This window comes from Labrus bergylta, chromosome 19, assembly GCF_963930695.1.
Source record: "Labrus bergylta chromosome 19, fLabBer1.1, whole genome shotgun sequence".
Lineage (NCBI taxonomy): Eukaryota > Metazoa > Chordata > Actinopteri > Labriformes > Labridae > Labrus > Labrus bergylta.
Window position 1 is genome coordinate 1,460,140 of NC_089213.1, and position 18,897 is coordinate 1,479,036.

Sequence of the window (18,897 nt, forward strand, 5' to 3'; positions counted from 1 at the left end):
AATAAATAAATAACTTAGATGATTGTCGTGCAGTGGCATCACCAGAGAAGAAACAAACTCCTCTCCACTGTCTTATATAAAAACGGACTAAAGCTGATTTGTAACACTTTCTAAGATATGAATCTACGTTCAACATTTTCAATCACTTCGGTAAAGAAAAAGGGAAAAGGGAACACACAGGTGAAGTTTTATACTGATGCTTAATAGGTCATGATTTATTGACTCAAATACAGAACAACAGAGCCATATGTTTATATCCAAAACAAATGTGCATCTATAAAAATCGACACTAAAGAGAAGAAATAGAGGAAATGAAAATGAAATCCTGACGTGTTTACTAAAGTTTGCATGTCTCTTGTTGGTATTAATGTTTGTACTGAATGTCTTCATGTCTACATTGTTGATATTTGAACTATTAAAAAGATGAAAAAATAAACTTTCTAATCCACTTTTTCTGTTTTTTCCTTTGATTCTATCTTGGGCAATTGATTAGTGAAACACCTGAATCCATGCTGTGTCATAACCCTCTGTGTTGGGTGGGGGAGGGGGGGGGGGTATGGGGTGCAGATGTTTGACACGCTGTGGGTGGAGGGGCAGTAAGTGGGTGCACTTTATATCAAGAGCAGCACTGAAAGGAGGGTTGGGTCAAATACTCAGGTCATGTGACTTCACGCCAACATTCAAATAGAAACAAATCATTTGTATTTAAATCCAAAATGGCGGTGACAAAGACACTGACCATGAACTGTTATTTTTTCACGTTTGGTTTTAGTTTGGGGGGGGGGATATGTTTTTAAAAACTATTTATAAGAAAGTTCTTGTTGCAAAATGATGAATTGTATTTTCACAACTTTAATTATCATGTGTTGAATTTGCAAAACATCATGAAAGATGCCAATAATTGTTTATAAAATGTTTTTACAGTTGGTATCTTTTAAAAGAAGTAGGGGCCAACAATTGGTCCCCAACCTGGGGTCCGGGGCCCCCTGGTGGGGGCGCCAAAGATTTCAGGCGGGGCGCAAGGCTTTGTCTGCTCTGAAGAACACAAAATGAGATTTGCACTTATTAACTGAAGTCCTGATAAAACACAAACTGTAGGAGCTGGGGATCGATCCCTGACTTTCCAGTTGAGAGACGACCGACTCTTCAAACTGAGCGGCTGCTGCTCAAGTGGTAGATTCGGTAGTCTTCTAACTGGATGGTCGGGGGTTCGATCCCCAGCTCCTTCAACCACATGTCCGATGTGTCCTTTGGCAAGACACATTGCTCCTGCAGCCACACAATATTATGTGATACAATTTTGTACACATGTTGTTTTTCTGTGTTCTTTGTTCATCTTTTATGATTTGTATAGTTGTTATTACCGTTTTGGTGACATCGCTCTGTGAAAGATGCGCTACCAAATAAATTTATTATTAGATAAGAGATAAGATAAGATAAGACAATCCTTTATTTATCCCACAACGGGGAAATTTACAGTGTTACAGCAGTAAAGAGCAAAGATTGCAGACAAAAAGTGAACACAGTACAATTTAAATATAAAAATAAAAATTAAGAATGTACTAAATGTACTTAAGGTACTAAAAAATAGATTTAAAAAATAAAATAAAATAATTTAAAAAATAAAATAAAATAAAATAAAATAAAAAATAAAAAATAAAAAATAAAAAATAAAAAATAAAATTATTATATAATGCAGCTGCACATCAGTATTTTATATAATTGCACTATAGAACATCTAACCAATAAATTCTAAATCCCATGTGTTACTTTGTTTGGTGTCATTGCCTATGAGAAGAAATAATCTCCTACCTTTAGAAGTTCTTCTTCTAGAAATCAGAAATGTCTGCCGCTCCTTCCACCTCAGACATATCTGCATTATTGATCTGAAAGAGAGATACTTTATTGATCCTGAGGGAAATTCAAAGCATCCAGCAGCAGGTTACAAAGACATGACATGAAACATTTGTTACAAATTAAACCACAAAACCGACGCCCCCCCCCCCCCCATACATATATATTAACCCGAGAAAAAGATTTAAAGAATACCTCTAGATGAATCAAACTTAAACTGTGCAATTAAAAATAGACTTATACAAGAAATGTACATAACCTGTGCAGGGATAAAAATATATGTGACATTTAAACAAGAACCTAAAAACAGTTGAAGAAAAAAAACCCTGTAATTATTAGACCTGAATATAAAAAATAAAAGTGTTGACCATCTGAAGTTGTTTTGTTTATATATGTACAGCAAAAAGCAGAAGCTGAGGAGATCAGTGTGTCTGCAGTCTAACCGACAGTAACCTCTCACTGACACACTGAGCTGAACTCGTCTTGACCTCTTGACCTCCTGCACTGGATGTGTCTGCCTCACTCACCTGAGGCTCAACCTGAACACACACACACACACACACACACACACACACACACACACACACACACACACACACACACACACACACACACACACACACACACACACACACCTTCTCCTGCACTCATTATGAGCCCAGTGTTCAGATGTAACAGAGTACTAAGCCAAATCCTCCATCATCATGTTTTCATCCTTGCAGGGGGAGGGAGGGCTGACTACGAGACACACACACACACACACACACACACACACACACACACACACACACACACACACACACACACACACACACACACACACACACACACACACACACACACACACACACACACACACACACACCTTCTCCTGCACTCATTATGAGCCCAGTGTTCAGATGTAACAGAGTACTAAGCCAAATCCTCCATCATCATGTTTTCATCCTTGCAGGGGGAGGGAGGGCTGACTACGAGACACACACACACACACACACACACACACACACACACACACACACACACACACACACACACACACACACACACACACACACACGGGGCCTAGTCGCCACATCTTTCATGTGAGGAAGCTGTGCCGCTAAACCGTCAGTAACTCTTCTTTATCTTCATCTAAATCTAAACTTAAAACGTCCAGTTAGTTCATGAATACGACAATCAGACAGATGTGGAGCCGCGTGAACCAAACAGATGTTCAACCTCTCATGCTACGCGTTTAGCCTAACTAGCTCGCATGCTAGGCTAGGCTAGGTGGCTACATGTGTTTAGCTGCAGCCTGTTTAAACGACCAGACTCCGATTATATCAGGATTTTAATGAAGGGGGGTCATTCTAATTAATTTCGCTGTTTAAAACATCAATAATCTAGAAAGGAAATTTACTTAGCCACCTAGCCAGGTCTGAAAGGTTAGCTCGTTTAGAAGCTAACTGTGGCTAACTGTTAGCTTCTCTGAACGGTGGGTTGTTGCCATCAGGCTGCATGTAAATACACTAGTGGGTCATTTTATACACTGTGTAGGATATAAAGAATGTAATCAGTGTTTTGCATTAATAAACAGCTTTTTAATTGTGCAGTAAATTGTTGTTTTTAACGCGTAATGCTTTAGGACAGACAGTGAGCAGCTGATGTGTCAAATGTCAAAAAAAACGCATCAAATCCATTTAAATTAAACAGACAGCTCATGTTTTTGTTAACAGGAGGGTGTCATTTTGTTGTCGTGTCATCTTTTATCTAATGCAAAGTTCATGTGTTGGAATTTCAGACCCGTTTTTGGGCTCCCAAAACAGCTCCGGCCCGGGCCTCAGTCCGCGGTCTAGAGTTTGACAGCGGGCCGCTTGAGAGTGACGCACGTCGGCTTGTAACTGCCAGCCTGCGCCCCCCTCCAAACCACCATCATGGAAGACAGCAGAGGTGAGGAGATAAGTGCTCTGATGTTGTGAACAGAAATTAAACAACATGAAGGAAATTATCCCCACATACAAGTTCACTTCATTATCCAGTCAGTATTATAGTTTCAGCTGATAACATGTTTACTCTCTTTAACTTTAACATGTTTATTATTGATTACACAGCTCTCTGTATCAACACTACAATTCACTTAGCAGACTCTTTTATCCAAAGCGACGTACATCAGAGAGTAAGAACAACACAAGCAAGGATCTAGAAAAAAGGGAACAATGTGAGTAAGAGCAAACGATCAGCTTTGAGTCTGATTGGACACACAGGTGCTGACAGGAAGTGACCAGAGGCAAAGCACAACATTGAGGGCAGTTCTTGAGAGCTCTAATCAGTATAGAAACCATCTTATAAGTCGTCGTTATCAAACAAAAACCATCGTCATTACCATCATCATCATCAATAATATGGAGACCATCATCATTAAGTTAGTAGGTATTCATGAAAGAGCTGGCTCTTTAGCTTTTTCTTAAAGGTGCAGAGGGACTCTGCAGATCACATGGAGTTTGGAAGTTCATTCCACCACCAGGGGGCGACAGAGGAGAAGAGTCTAGTCAGCGTCTTAGGACCCTGTTGTGAAGGTTGGATCAGACGCCTTTCATTGGCAGAGCGTAGTGGGGGGGAGGGAGTGTAGACCTGGATCAGAGAGTTAAAGTAAGGAGGAGACGTTTCTGTGTCTGTTTTGTAAGTGAGCAGCAGAGTTTTAAATTTGATGCGAGCAGTAACTGGGAGCCGGTGTGAGGAGATGAACAGCGGAGCAACATGTGCTCTTTTAGGAAGGTTGAAGACCAGTCGTGCTGCTGCATTTTGTATCATTTGCACATTTACAACTGTCATCACTGTTTTTGCTCATTTACAAATCTTACCTCCAGCAGAGTATGTTTACATTCAGTCAGACAGGACTGACAACATTTTGTATTTAATTTGTCATATTTTAGACAAGAAGTAATGCTAAGTTAAAGACTGGATGTATATCTTCTTTTTCTTATTTGTATATTTTTAGTGCTTATTTACTTTGTATTTATTAGTGTATTGTTTTATTTGCTTTGTTAACCTTCTGCTGTAACGCCACAATTTCCCAGTTTGGGATCAATAAAGTCGATCGATCGATCTATCTAGGGATCCACTGTAAATAAACAATGAATCTATCTATCTTTCTATGTCGAGCAAAGGTTGCATTTGGAAACTGATGTTGATTTGAGCAACAAATACAAAAAATATCATGTTTACATAAATCAGAATCAGCTTTATTGGCCCGGTATGATGAAACATACAAGATTAACTGGATTTATTTTGGGCTTTTTATGTCTTTAGTGTAGAGACAGGACAGTGAATAGAGTCGGAAATCAGGTACAGAGTGAGTGGGGAATGACACACCCCACCCTAAAGGAGGCCCTATGGGGTTAACAGCTTCCCACAACTAGACCCAATAAATCACACAAGACTCCTGAACAAAGTTTAAATGATGTGATTTTAATAAGACTCAAAGAACTACATGATTAAACAAAGACCAACTCAAAAACAACAAACAATCCCTGACTGAGAGGCATCACGCAGCAGTCCCCTCTCCAGAAGCCTCTCTGATCCTGAACTCACTGAGGCCAGGTGCACCATGTGGAGCCATCAGAAGCTTCACCTGGACAGAGAAGGGACAAACAGGGAAACATAAAGCCGTAACAATAGTCTCTATCAGCATGTGTTCAGGTTACTTTCATCGTACTGGTTGGTAGATTTGTTTTAAAGCCAGCGAGATGAAGACTTCCGTTAAGAAACACAAAAACAATGTAACATGAAATGACACATCAGAGAGAACGAGAAATAAAGAGGACTATACATTTAAAATAATCCTGAAAATGATAAAAGTGCTCAAAGTTCCTCCTAACAGGGAATATAAGAGAGGGGGGGGGGGGGGGGGTAAATTTAGGACCTTAACAACTGACACTTGACACTAATTTTTTCTATATATTCACATCGGACATGTGGCTGCAGGAGCTGGGGATCGAACCCCTGACCTTCCAGCTAGGAGACGACCAACTCCACTGAGCCACAGCTGCCCCTTATTATTACTTACATTACATGTGAGAGGTGGAGTTGTGTAAGATACTGATGTCGTCTGTTGAGGAAAAAAAACACCTTAAAATAAAAGGATGTGAAGAATAAATGTCCTCATGTTTAGAATCAAGGTTTCCTTCATTTGATGATCTGATTAGACTTTAAATGTTCACATGGTCTCTGTAGGCCTCTGGAGCTGTTGTGTGTGAGTCTGTGCTCGGTTGATTTTATTTTCCAGTGAGTTGAAGCAAGAAAAAATAGATTAGCTCGGATGACAACAAAGCACACAGCCTGAAGCAGAGAAAATGAAGCCGACTGCAGACTGAAGAATAGGAAGGAAGCGGGCGTGATTCTTCCTTAAACTGAGTACTGATGGACGAGTCTATTGGCTTCACATCAGCTGTTACCTGTGATAATGACAGAGGTAATGTTCAGTGTGCAGGTTGTTGGAATCTGGACAGGAAGAGCAGGACCCTGAAGGAGTTATAACAACCCGCTCACTTTACTAATGTTGCTCATTACAAAGATACAAACTTAGAAAATCAATCGTCTGTTCACAACTGCTGCTAAAGCTGCGTCCATGGAGACGATTAACTCTGCAGCCTCTTTGAAAGGAGCTGAACTAGCTTTCATTACTCACGTTAAACTGAACATTTGCACTGATGGTGAAGTGAGACGATGTGAACAGATCGTCATGAACCGGTCAGCACCTGATTGAGTGTTTCTGCATCGTCATGTTGGAGTCTGTTGACGTTCTCTTTTCCATTCAGCAGTCTTTAAACATCTCATACCACCTTCTGTCATGTGCCATTCTCAGTCTGTTAGAGCGTTCAGTTTTTGTGTCTTTAACCTCTTCTCTCTGTTGTTATTGTCTCCTTTCTCTCTTTTTTTTTTACCACAGTAAACCGATCAAATTTGATATTTTCATCCAGATTGATATGTTAACAGTCTGCAGAGTTTGTGGTTACCGTCTGCTTTTCTTAGTTATTAGATCATTTCTTGGCCAGTTAGAATCAAGTATTTAACACAACAATGTAGTTACTTTTGATAATTCAATCAGGATCTTTGTGTTTGCAAACTCTCAGATTCTCGCAGCCCCGACAGCTCCTCTGTGTCGTCCCCGCCGTCGGGCCAACGCTCGCCCCCCCTGGCGTCCTCAGCCGCAGCTTCCATGACCTCCCTGCCTCCCATCAGCACCTCAGGAGTCAACAGTCCCATCAGCAGCATCGGCTCCCCCTTCTCTGTCATCAGCTCCTCGCTGGGCTCGCCATGCTTACCTGGCACGCCATCAGTGGGGTACGGCCCGATCAGCAGCCCGCAGGTGAGGAACCACTGTTGTGCTTCAGGGATTTCTTCAAGGTTTCTTTTTACCACCTCTGAGGCAGCTTTGATAACTTCTACAATCGTGCTTCAGCACGGTACAGGACAACTGGGCGTAGTGTGAGTGCTCCCTTAAAGAAATGTTGTCATGCCCTTCTCTTCTGTGCTTCTTTCAGATTAACTCCACAGTGTCCATGTCGGGGCTCCACGCTGTGAGCAGCTCTGACGATGTGAAACCTCCGCTGGGCCTGAAGCAGCTGTCGGCCCACAGTCCAGGGCCGATGCTCTCTCAGAAACGCCTTTGTGCCATCTGTGGAGACCGATCCTCTGGTGACTACACACACTCAATACGATCGCTTTTCTCTTCATGTGCACTCCTGAACATCTCTAGAACATTTCAGGCAGACTCTATCTGTATGTCAATGCTACGTTCACAAACACATTCACAAAAACAGTGATGAAGAACGTAGTGGTGAATACTACTGTTGTCGTGCGCCAGTCGCAGGATATAAACATCATCACTCCCTTTCACTCCCCCATCTTGACTTTTCATGAACATTTCTTGCTGCGGTCTCAGATCTGCTCACCCTGACTTCACGTTGAAAGTTACTTGGGGCCTGGCGGAGAAAACTCTGGATAGAGTCTGAAAATTTCAGGAAGTTTTGTGAAAGTGTGACTTACTTGCTTTTGATTTTGAGAACCTCTACATTTTCAGCCTAAAACAGAATGATCTTCCTCTCTTGTCTTAGATCATTTTTTATTATTATTATTTTTTTTCCTCCTCATAGTCCACTGCACAGCTCCTACATTGCACCTTTTGTACATTTTGTACATTTTGTGTTTTTTATTTTTTATATTTAACATTTTTAAATTCTATTTTATATATTGTAATAGCTTCTTATTCTGTATTATTGAAGTTGTTTCTAGTTCTGCTTTATTTCCTTGTTAATTGTTTAGCACCAATACACCAAGTCAAATTCCTTGTATGTGTAAATGTAGTTGGCAATAAACCCAGATTCTGATTCTGATTCTGATTCTGATCCTGATCTGCTCTTTCCCCTTCTTCTCACACCTTCCAGGTAAGCACTACGGCGTCTACAGCTGCGAGGGCTGCAAAGGCTTCTTCAAGCGGACAGTACGCAAAGACCTGACCTACACGTGTCGGGACAATAAAGACTGCATGGTGGATAAGAGGCAGAGGAACCGCTGCCAGTACTGCCGCTACCAGAAGTGCCTGGCCATGGGCATGAAGAGAGAAGGTGAGCAAGGAGGAGGCGCACTTCAGCACAGCTTGTAGCCGGCTGCTTCTCAGCCCCTTCTGCACACGACCCCCCCAAAAAAATAACAGTAACAGGCAGTTTCCACAGGATCCGCGTGCGCTGAGGTCTGTCCGCGCGGCGCCCTCAGGAGCTGATCACGCCCTCTGTTGTCGACGCTCGTGTTTCCACTACCAGGCTGTGGTCGGTCTCCGGCGCGTTTATGCTGCAGCACTCCACTAAGAGTATACCCCAAGTCTCTCTTCGACAGAGCTGCAAGCATGCGTCTAGCTGAACAGAGCAGATTGACCCAGACAGGAAGTCAGACAAGGGAACGCACAGAGCATCCAGGAAATTTCAAAATAAAACAGAATATGCAGACTTCCTGATCGTATATTCCTTCACTTTATCAACATGACATCAAAACAGGCACCAATTAAAAACAAATCATCCTCAGAAATACAAAGGAACCTGGTGTTTACACTTTGTTCTCTTTATTCCCGCGTGATCTTGTAGTTCTCCTGTGATCGTAGGGAATGCGAGAGTTTAGTTTAATTGTTTATTTGAATCAGGGACAGTGTACAAAAAAAACCATTAGTCTCAGAAGAGATGCTTTGTACCAGATTTAGCGAGCTAGCTAATTTCCATCTGTTGTCCCTGGGCAGATGATGGCAACAGCAAAATACAAATCAAGAGAAGAAAGACATAGAACAATTTACAGATATTAAAACATTATGTACAAGTTTCCCTGAGAGATCTAAAAGGTTGTCGAGATGACACATTAATGCTGACAAGACTGGTTCCTTAAAATCCATTTTTTGACTTCCCGGGTGAAAGTGCAGAAGTTTGTGCAAAGTTTGTGCGTAGGTTTTAAAAGAAAAACCAGATTGTGCGAAAGCGGAGCCACGTTTAGGAATACTGCAATCTCCGTTAGAGGCAGACCCTGAAGATCAGCTCAGAGAGAAGTTTCACAGCTGCTTATGGCTGCTCTCCGCTGTGCTTTCACTTACAAACAGACCCAGTGAGGTAGGGCGCACGCCGCGGAGACGGAATCCTGCGCACACGCGTCCTGTGGAAACTGTCAGAGAAACCTTTTCACACACAATTTGAGCTTTGAATGCACAAAGAAGAATGTCATTATTTTGAAGTATTTGGCGGACAGAAAGCCTTGCAGCATAAAAATAAAAAAAGACTTTTGATTTAGACTTGAAGCAATTTAGTTTCCTCTCCCAAAGCTTTCAACATTATCACCTTAAAGTTAGGGAACAAAACAAAAAACACCTTTAGGCTCCTTCTCTTGCTGCAGTCATCAGTGAGGATATGATTGAACTTAGTATTTACTTTCTCTCACAGTGGTGTATTGTGTTTGAGCCCACTGACCTATGACCTTTAAACAGATGACACCTCTTTAAGAGTCCTCTGAATGAAACACGCTGTACATACATGTTGCTCACAGTGTTTTGTAGATCAGACTCCAGTCACTTGTGATTAACTTAATAATGATTCCTATCACATTTAGTGATTTCACTGTGACTGCTCAGTCTCAGAAATCTTCATTATGTCACAATGATTCAGTAGAATCACAAACAGTGGGAAACTCTGAGGAGCTTTAACACTATCTTCAGACACACTTCTTGTTTACTAATAGTCGAGAGGTGTTTAGTTCTTAATGTGGTAATGAGAAACTGGTAAATAAAGCCTATGAAGCTCAACTTTAAGCAGATTTTAGATGTACCATCAAACTTTAAAATGACTACCCTTGTCAAAGAATTTCCTGAGTGTACGTCTGCATAAGTTCATAATATATCATTGTTACACGATGGCAGTGGTTCCCAACCTTTTTCCTTCTTCTGACTAAAGCTGGCTACACACTAGACTATTTTAATATCTTAACAGATTTCTTTTTAAAATTCCTTCAGACATGAGGACAATTTTGAACATTATAATCCTCCAAACTCCAACACCAGACGATCTCAAACGTAACTCCAGAAGAAAAACAACATTCATTCAGACAACGATGAATGTCGTCAGCTGGCCGTTCTGTTGTCAGTTCTGTTGTGCAGGAAAAAACAATGTGGGTGAAATCCTGACTGAGCAGAAAGTAAAGATGCTACTTTATACAATTTGCAGCACGAGCTGGAGGCGAGCTATTAATGTACGCAACATCCCGTTGATCGGAGGCGGTTGATCTGGAGTCATATTTACAGGATTTATCTGGAGCAGTCAAATTATCATATTGACACCACACACTGAAGGATTAATTAATTAAACCAATAATCGGTTGTGACTCGCCCCCAATCATTTGTGGGGGGGCGGGGAATCTGGCCCAAAATCGTCTAATGCGTAGCCAGCTTAAAGAAAGCAGCGCCCCACCACCCAGGACCCCCCCCCCACACACAAAGAAGGTGATACATCGCTGTCAAAAATTAGACTCAATTTCAGTTGATTTCAGTTTTATGTACAGAAATTTGAATAATTACCCAATAAGTTTGTTATCATTATTTGAGTCAATTCTGGAACAAATTAATGTCACCAACTCCTGAGCAGGCCGAGCCTCGCGCCCCCTCTCAGGGCCAGGACCCCAGGTTGGGAACCAATGCATTAGTGACAGTAATTGAGTAGATTAAGTTTTATGTTAAAATCCAAGTTCTTCATACTCAAGAGGAAACAGACATTTACCAACTACCTCCCCTTTATAAGAAGCAGCTTATGTCTTATTTTAGATCAATTTAAAGCTTCTCTTGCATGCAGGTGATAATCCTCATTATAGGTTTAAGAGTTGAGTTCTCTTGCACATAAAGATTCTGCTTTTATCATATTTGGTTCCCGCCTCTTTCATGATTGACAGGATGTTTAGATGGTCACTGTTGTTACTTCACTGATCACTGCAGCGATAGATAAATGAATGTTACACAGATGAAAGAGCCATCAAAGATTCTTCCAAAGCACCTCAATGAGATACAGAATCATTATGTCCAGTAGCTGCAGCAGCGTGTTGTAGGGTCAGAGATGATAGAGGACAGAAAGAACGAGAACAGAGTGGTGGAGAGGGAGATGGGGGTGGGTTCAGCCTTGTAAACACTAACCCCCTTTCCCCTCTCTTCCTCTTTTTTGTTTCCTCTCGTTCTCTCTCTCCCCCCTCCCTCCCTCTGTAGTGGCCGAGATGAACGTCAGATGTAAGGAGAAGAGGGAGGGAGGGGTGTGTGCGTCTGTGCCTGTTTGAGTGAGCGAGCATTGCATATCTAAAGAGAAGGAGCTTGTTTAAAGCGTTTTTCCACAGCTTGTTGCCAGCGCTCAGAGGTCGAATCAGTGCCAGACTTGAAGCAACTTCTCATTTTTGTATAGTGTTCATATATCCAAACAAAGTCTGCTGGATATGCACACTTCTCCTTAAATGATCGCAAAGTCCGTTCACAGTGAGCCACAGACCAGTTCTTCTCCTGTTCAGTCGTTTCCATGTGTGAGGAACTTTGATGTAAAGTAGTTTTTCTCACAGATTCTTCAAGCTACACTTAGCCTCCTAACTGGTCACTTTTTGTAGAACACTTAGACAGCATGTGGCCACTATACAACTTCTTCATGAGACACATTGACCAATGATGTCATCGATTAGATTTAAAGCACGTTTTGGTTTATAAAGAAGTCGATGCTACTGTAAGATTTAAGTTTGAGGAAACCTCTAATCTTTGCTTTGACACTTAAATTAACAGTGTTCAGCTGATCATCAAATAGAAGACAACATGAATCTCTCCAACGTGTAAAAGCCCGTCTAATATTCCCTCTAGTCTGGCTTCTTTCGTCCGTCACTCTTGCATTTTCTCTTTTGAGTTTTGTCCATCACCGTCCCCGTCACTGTCACCGTCCTCTTTTTTCGTGCATACACACAAAAAAAAGAGATACAAACAAGAGGGGAACTGTGGTACGATACAGAAGATTCCTCGTCCTGTTAGCCTCAGACGTTGAATCAAACAGCACAGAGACGGGTGAACTGGCTGCTTTATATCTGAAGGCTGCTGTGTGAGTTAGTGCCGCTAAGCCACACACACTGAACCGCGAGATAACCGCGTCCTGCTGCCATGGTAACATAGTTAAAGTGCTTTTAGATGGACTTTGATACGATTATTTAAGATGAAAAAGAGTCTTTACAATAAAACAATAAATCAATAAATAAATAAGATCTCCTTCCTTTGTTACATGTAGGTGTGGGGATCTAATCCGGTTCCATAAGGATTTACTTCTACTCTTCAAAACCGGAAAGTCAAAAACATTTAAGCGACTCGATACAGTCATCGAGTCGTGTAGCGTAACGTTTTAACTCAAACTGTTGCACAAACACATCGAAGTGTCTGAGCAAGTTTTTGCCGTCCAACAGTCTGGTTTGTACTTAAATGAAATCCTGTCCTGAGAGTCACTGATTCAGTTATTTATATCTTTATATCTGCTTTAGGTAGTGAGCCTGAAATGAATGAAAGACGGATGAAAGAATTTGACTTGATGATGGATTGTACATGTCTGTGCCTCTTTCCCTTCTCACTGGCCGTCCTGTGTTTCTCATATTCATTGAGTCTTACTACTTCTCCCTTTTCTTTTTTGCTTCTTTCCGTCTGTATGACAACCCGCTTGACATCCGATCCGTCTACCCTAACTCCTCTTCATTTCCCAAATATGATCTGACAAAAACTTCTCTCATTTGATCCATTCTTTCTGCACTAACACCTCTCCTCTCATCCCTCTGTTGTTTCACTTCTGTCTTTGTCTGTGCTTTACTAAATGTTTCTGTTTTCTGCCTGCCTGCCGCTCCAAACTCTTCGATTCTCTAACCTGCTTCTTCTCCTGCTCTCACACATTTCCTCCTCCTTTTCCCTTTCACATTGTCCTTCACTCACCCATCCTCCCCACCTACATGATCTCCTCTCTTCTCTTCCCTCTCTCCATCCCTTCCTTCCCTCTTTCTTGTCCTTCATTGTTTTCTTCTGTGCTCCCTTCTGTCCATCCCGACCCCTTGTCCTGCAGCCGTTCAAGAAGAGAGACAGAGGAACAGGGAGCGGGACGGCGAGGTGGAGTCGACTAGCAGTGTGGTGAACGAGGAGATGCCGGTGGAGAAGATTTTAGAGGCGGAGGTGGCTGTGGAGCAGAAGACGGAGCTTCATGCTGACGGCAGTTCAGGCGGCAGCTCTGTGAGTAGGCCGCATGTTGATTTGTATAATATTGTGTTATTATTGTATGAATTATTATTACCTGAGGAGCAAATATTGAACATATGGGATCATTACAAGCTGATAAATGATCTGTATTCAAATGTTTAATTGAGCTTCTATTTGTTTGATGACTGCAGGGTGAGCTAGCTTTGTTCCCTGGCTGTTTGTGTGACACCTTTTAGAGTCTTAAATAATTACTAATAATCCTCTAAATCTCTTTTCTCCAGCCCAATGACCCGGTCACCAACATCTGTCAGGCAGCAGACAAGCAGCTCTTCACCCTGGTGGAGTGGGCAAAGAGGATTCCTCACTTCTCAGAGCTGCCTCTGGATGACCAGGTCATCCTGCTACGTGCAGGTAAACTCTGTTATGATTTATTCAAACACAACAAAACCTACTTGTGTCAATGCAGATTTGACAAATTGTTCCCCATGGTCATGAGTGAGCAGGTGAGGTCGATGATGTATTTTCATGGGCGCAACCCACATACTCATCAGCTCTGCTGCTTATCCCACAAGTGCATGTTTATTACAAATGTTGAACCTTTGAAAAGGGAAATAAAAAGGCTTTCCATCGGTATTAGATTTATTGCCAAGAAGCGTTGTTACAACAGAGAAATAATCTACCAAACACAAATGTCCTTACTTTTTGTGCGATGTTTATATCATGGGAACGGTGTGATCTTTGTGCTCATGATAAAACAGCTTCTACTTTTTACTACCCCCAAGTATTGTTCTTTTCTACTCCCACTTATTGTGCATTTATATAAAGGACTCTTCTTTGTCCACCATCTTGGATATCTTGTTATATTACATTTTTGTGCTATGTCCTGCCTCCTGAGACCACCTGTCCTGACATTTTCTATTAGAAATGTTCAGGAGTGCATGTTTATAAACGCAGCTTTAGATATGAGAAAGTTTAATGCGTGATGCTTTCCATTGTGTTCAGCAGAGTCCAGTCCTCGAGCTCTCCTAGCCTGGGGTCAAGTTGATAGTTATGAAGCATCCGACCTGCAGAGTGGTTCTGCCCACCTCCCCTGCTCTCTTGTTGTCTTTTCAAACCAGCGCTCCTCAAGCTTTATTTACTTTACAGTATACACCTGCTTTCTTTAAAACGCTCGGTTATGACACCAGCCTGATTTAGCAGAAGTAATGACACTCTGACTCTTCAACAGGCTGGAATGAACTCCTGATTGCATCGTTCTCTCATCGCTCCATCTCGGTGAAGGACGGGATTTTACTGGCCACCGGCCTGCACGTCCACAGGAACAGCGCTCACAGTGCAGGTGTTGGAGCCATCTTTGACAGGTAATACACAGGTGCATTTAAACCACAGTATCCCTGACACAAACACCCCCCCCATACATTTAGAAGACAAACTGGGGATGACCCACTGTAGTAAGAAATTCTCTGATCTGTGGAGAGTTTTAGTAATAAGGGGGCACGGGGCTTTTTCAGAAACCTTTCAGATTTAATCTTGTAGTCCTTTATGAGAATCCGCTTCCTCCGAGTATTAGGACAACATACTCTTAGCCTAAAATATACAGACCTTAAACACTGGCTTCAAATCCACCATCCCCTCCTAAATTCACCTGTTCAATCCACCTTAGTCCTAAAGACAATCTTAAGAAAGAAGGAATATTGTCCTCTCTTTATCCTCGTGGATTTCTTAATCTGATGGTTTTCTAGTCACTGTTTTTATGTGAAGGGAACACATCTTGTGCAGGTTAGGTCTGATCAGTGACTTGGGTAAGAATTTAGGATTCTGCATCTCCATCTTTAATCTGGCTACAGCTGCTGTGTTCTGTGTTGGCTGTGATTGGCTGAGAGACTTTGCTTCTGTAGCGCTGCCTGTAGGGTGACAGCGCATGCTGCGGAGGCTGGTGACTAATGCTTACCCATAGACATGCATGCTCACACCGACACACACACTCAGAAGCGTAGCACATACTGCAGCTTTGATAACAACAGTGGCTGGCTAGTGAACTATACTAACTAATAAAGCAGGGCCGTCACAACACCAGAGTTTTAAACTTAAATATCAAAACCTGTGTCCAAGGCGCCCATTTTGACTGATTTTATTTATTATTGCAACAGAAAAGTAAAGTAAAGTTATATAAATATAGAAGTGCGTTGTGTGTTTTCTGAGCTACTTTATGATTTGTGTACTCTGTTAGTTTCAGGGTCATTTACATTTTATTAGAGGTGCACCGATCGTCCAGCTGTTGACCGAACTCTGCCGATCTTAAATTTAAAACACACGAGCTGAAAGTTTCACATCACACACAAAGTGACACAAACGCTAACGCGACAGCCACACTCACTCAAGCCAACAAGTCAGAAGCGTGGACGTGAGGCTCCAATCAGCTGAAGCAAACAGACATTGACCAACAAGGCTGCACAGTGGTGGTGCACTGGTTGCCTCACAGCAAAGAAGGTAACTGGTTCCACTCCCCGTGTGGGCTCCCTCCATGTTTTCTGGCTTCCTCCCAACAGTCCCATCACATGCTCGTCAGGTTACTTAATGACTCACCATCATTCACATTATCTCTCTGTGTTTGTCAGCCTTGTGATTGACTGGAGGTGAGTCCAGGATGTACCCCACCTCTCGCTTAATGACAGCTGGGATCAGCTCCAGAGATAGGATGGAGACAAAGAGCTTTTCCCATCCCTCGCTCCTCTTGCCCGATGCTGCCTCCCCCTGCTCACAAGAGCTGGGAGAGCCTGTAATGATCTATTATCAGGGTGGGAAACTCAGCGTGTGATTAAAAAGTTTGACCTTCTGTGGGACGTGTCAGTTTGCAGGAATATAATAGATCAATGCATATTGATAAATAAGGGATATAAAACAGATGAACATTATTTGTACTAATACGGATCACCCAGGCAGCGAGCGAGAGAGAGCCAGACAGGTGAAAGACTAAAGCAGTGGTTCTCAACTGGTCCAGCCTCAGGACCCACCACCACCTCCTTAGTGAGATAAGGCGACCCAAATTTCTGATTGACAGATAAAGACGGCTGCCATTTGTCCCTTTGGTGGCTCTGAAACTTCTGAGGACACTGAACCTGATGTTAGCTTGAATGCTAAACGCTAAAGCCAGCTCTTCATAAAGCTCAAATGTAAAATGCTGATTTCCTTTCTATGTGTTGAAGTGAATTCTGCGTGCATGTTTCCCGCCTTGCAGTTGTTTTAGAATAAGTGAGTGTTGACTTCTCAGCTTCATCTCTAATTTCTTGTGGAGCATTTAAAAAATCCTAAAAAGCTCAACAAAGCTGCATGAAGGCTGTGCTGCCACCTAGGGCTTTGGTGGTGTAATTGCCACATGGACATAAGCGCACAAAATGCTCACAACAGTGAAGGCCTCAAAAGTTGGTTAATGCGTTGAATCCGGCTTCATGCTGTGCTGGTTTATGTCATTATGGGATGTCATGCTTATTTATAAATGATCACTGCTTTAATGTAGTTTCAACTCTAAACAAAATACACATTTAAGTAAAACCCCAACTGCTTCACAACATGTCAATGCAAACTGTTAATTACACAGTGATTACATTGTTATAAAGGGTTAATTTGCTGCTAAATGTCGTCAGGGTAACGGCACGCTAACTGGGCTCCATGATTTCTTTCTGATCCTTTTAATTGTCTCATCATGGCTCTGCTCTCCTCTAGCAGCAGGCTTTGTTTCAGCTTCGCATCAGCAACTGAATCAAATCTTTTCAAGGAGGTTGTAATAACAAAAATATCATTAATGTCACGCATCAGTTGAGGGAGACTTTTTTTTACTTTGGACCTGAAGTGCAAAAGTCTGAAACCTTTAATAAAACTATGAAACAAAGCAACAAAGACGACATCTTCTGCAGGAAAACACAACGACATATCGGAGGAATTAAACCTCTTACAGCATAATAAGCAAAATAGAAAACATAAAACTTAGTATATTACAAACTGTAAAGGATGTGCACTTAGCAGGTAGGTGTGTTTTTAAGTGTGACAACCTATGAGAGGTGTTCTCTGTAAAAGCTGAGCACGCCTTGTCCCTTTTTTACTTAATTATTAATGTGAGAGACAAAGAAACCATCCAGTCAGTGTTAATAATGTTAAAGAGTTTTAGTTTTGTTTTCTTAAATGTTTTAATTTGCACTTTGAGAGTTTATTTGTCACACATTAGGCACAGTTTAAAGTCCAGCTGAAATCATGTGACGTCTTTAATGTTCTTAATCGTGTTGTTAATAAAGAGAACGAGAAAAAGGAAACACTGCGTCTTTGGTCGACTGAAAGGGCGTGTCTTACCGGACTGTGACAGACTTTATCTGACTGCCAAAGTGTTGATGAGGAAAAAAAAATGTAAAAAAAAAGACAGAGCGCTGGCAACGGAGCCGGACACACCACAGAAACTAGGGCGACGACCACTCACCAACGGTCCAACTAGGACGACGGCTGTTATTTCTGCTTGAAAAAGTGCAGTCAACGTTTAAAGAAGATCAAGAGCATGAGGAATATAGGAACATTTGTTTCTGTTGGTCTCAGCTCTGGGCAGCCTGAACCTCCGACCAGACGGGAGAAGAACCAAATCCTCAGTCTGACCGTCTTAAAATAAAATGTTAATCTTTTTCTTTCAAAGTACATTTCGATGTGATTTCAGTTGGACTTTAAAATTACTTTCATGAACGTCTTTTAAAATGAGAGAGAGAGAATAGTTTCCACGTTCTGAACAGTTCCATGTGCGCTAGTTCTTTTCAGCTATGCATATGCTTGATATAATTTATCACAACCTCCTTCCTACTTTCTTTAAAACATGTGGAAATGCTGATCGCCAGAAAACGGATCAAATCTTTATCAGAAGTGTCAGAGTGTTCGGATCCAGATTCAAAACAAAGAAAACTTTAAATCCCGACACAAACATTATGGATGATCCAGTACAAAATATTTAAGCAGAGTTGTGAACCCCTCAGAGTTTCACCGTGTGGAATGATTGATTGCAACCCGTGTCTGTGCAGCTGAAGGGCTCAGACACTATTCTGTAATAACAATGTGACTGTGTAATGACATTGTAATAACACGTTGTGATTGAATACACAGGGCGCACAATGCCGAGGTTGGGGCCATATTTGACAGGTAACTACTCCACTACTCAAACACCTTTCTGAAACCCCTCCTCTTCAGTCAACACTGACACCAACACAGAACCACAGCTTCAGATCACTGCTTTCACTGCGTTTTGACTAAGTTTCCCCGACCAATCG

The 18,897-nt window shown here is 41.8% G+C and overlaps 1 protein-coding gene across 4 annotated transcripts in view; it reads left to right on the forward strand.

The window, feature by feature from the left end:
* The first annotated feature begins 2,812 nt into the window (after nt 1-2,812).
* rxrba (retinoid x receptor, beta a) overlaps nt 2,813-18,897 on the forward strand; it is a 23,488-nt gene continuing 7,403 nt past the window's right edge. The window contains exons 1-10 of one of the 4 annotated variants that reach the window (XM_020657490.3): nt 2,813-2,960; nt 3,635-3,783; nt 6,966-7,201; nt 7,377-7,530; nt 8,280-8,459; nt 11,612-11,632; nt 13,470-13,633; nt 13,882-14,011; nt 14,829-14,961; nt 18,734-18,769. In XM_020657490.3, coding sequence (XP_020513146.1) covers nt 3,768-3,783; nt 6,966-7,201; nt 7,377-7,530; nt 8,280-8,459; nt 11,612-11,632; nt 13,470-13,633; nt 13,882-14,011; nt 14,829-14,961; nt 18,734-18,769 — 1,070 coding nt within the window. In that variant the 5' untranslated portion in view covers nt 2,813-2,960; nt 3,635-3,767. The remainder of the gene's footprint in view (nt 2,961-3,634; nt 3,784-6,965; nt 7,202-7,376; nt 7,531-8,279; nt 8,460-11,611; nt 11,633-13,469; nt 13,634-13,881; nt 14,012-14,828; nt 14,962-18,733; nt 18,770-18,897) is intronic. The other 3 variants (XM_020657492.3, XM_020657491.3, XM_020657493.3) reach the window with 3 other exon arrangements.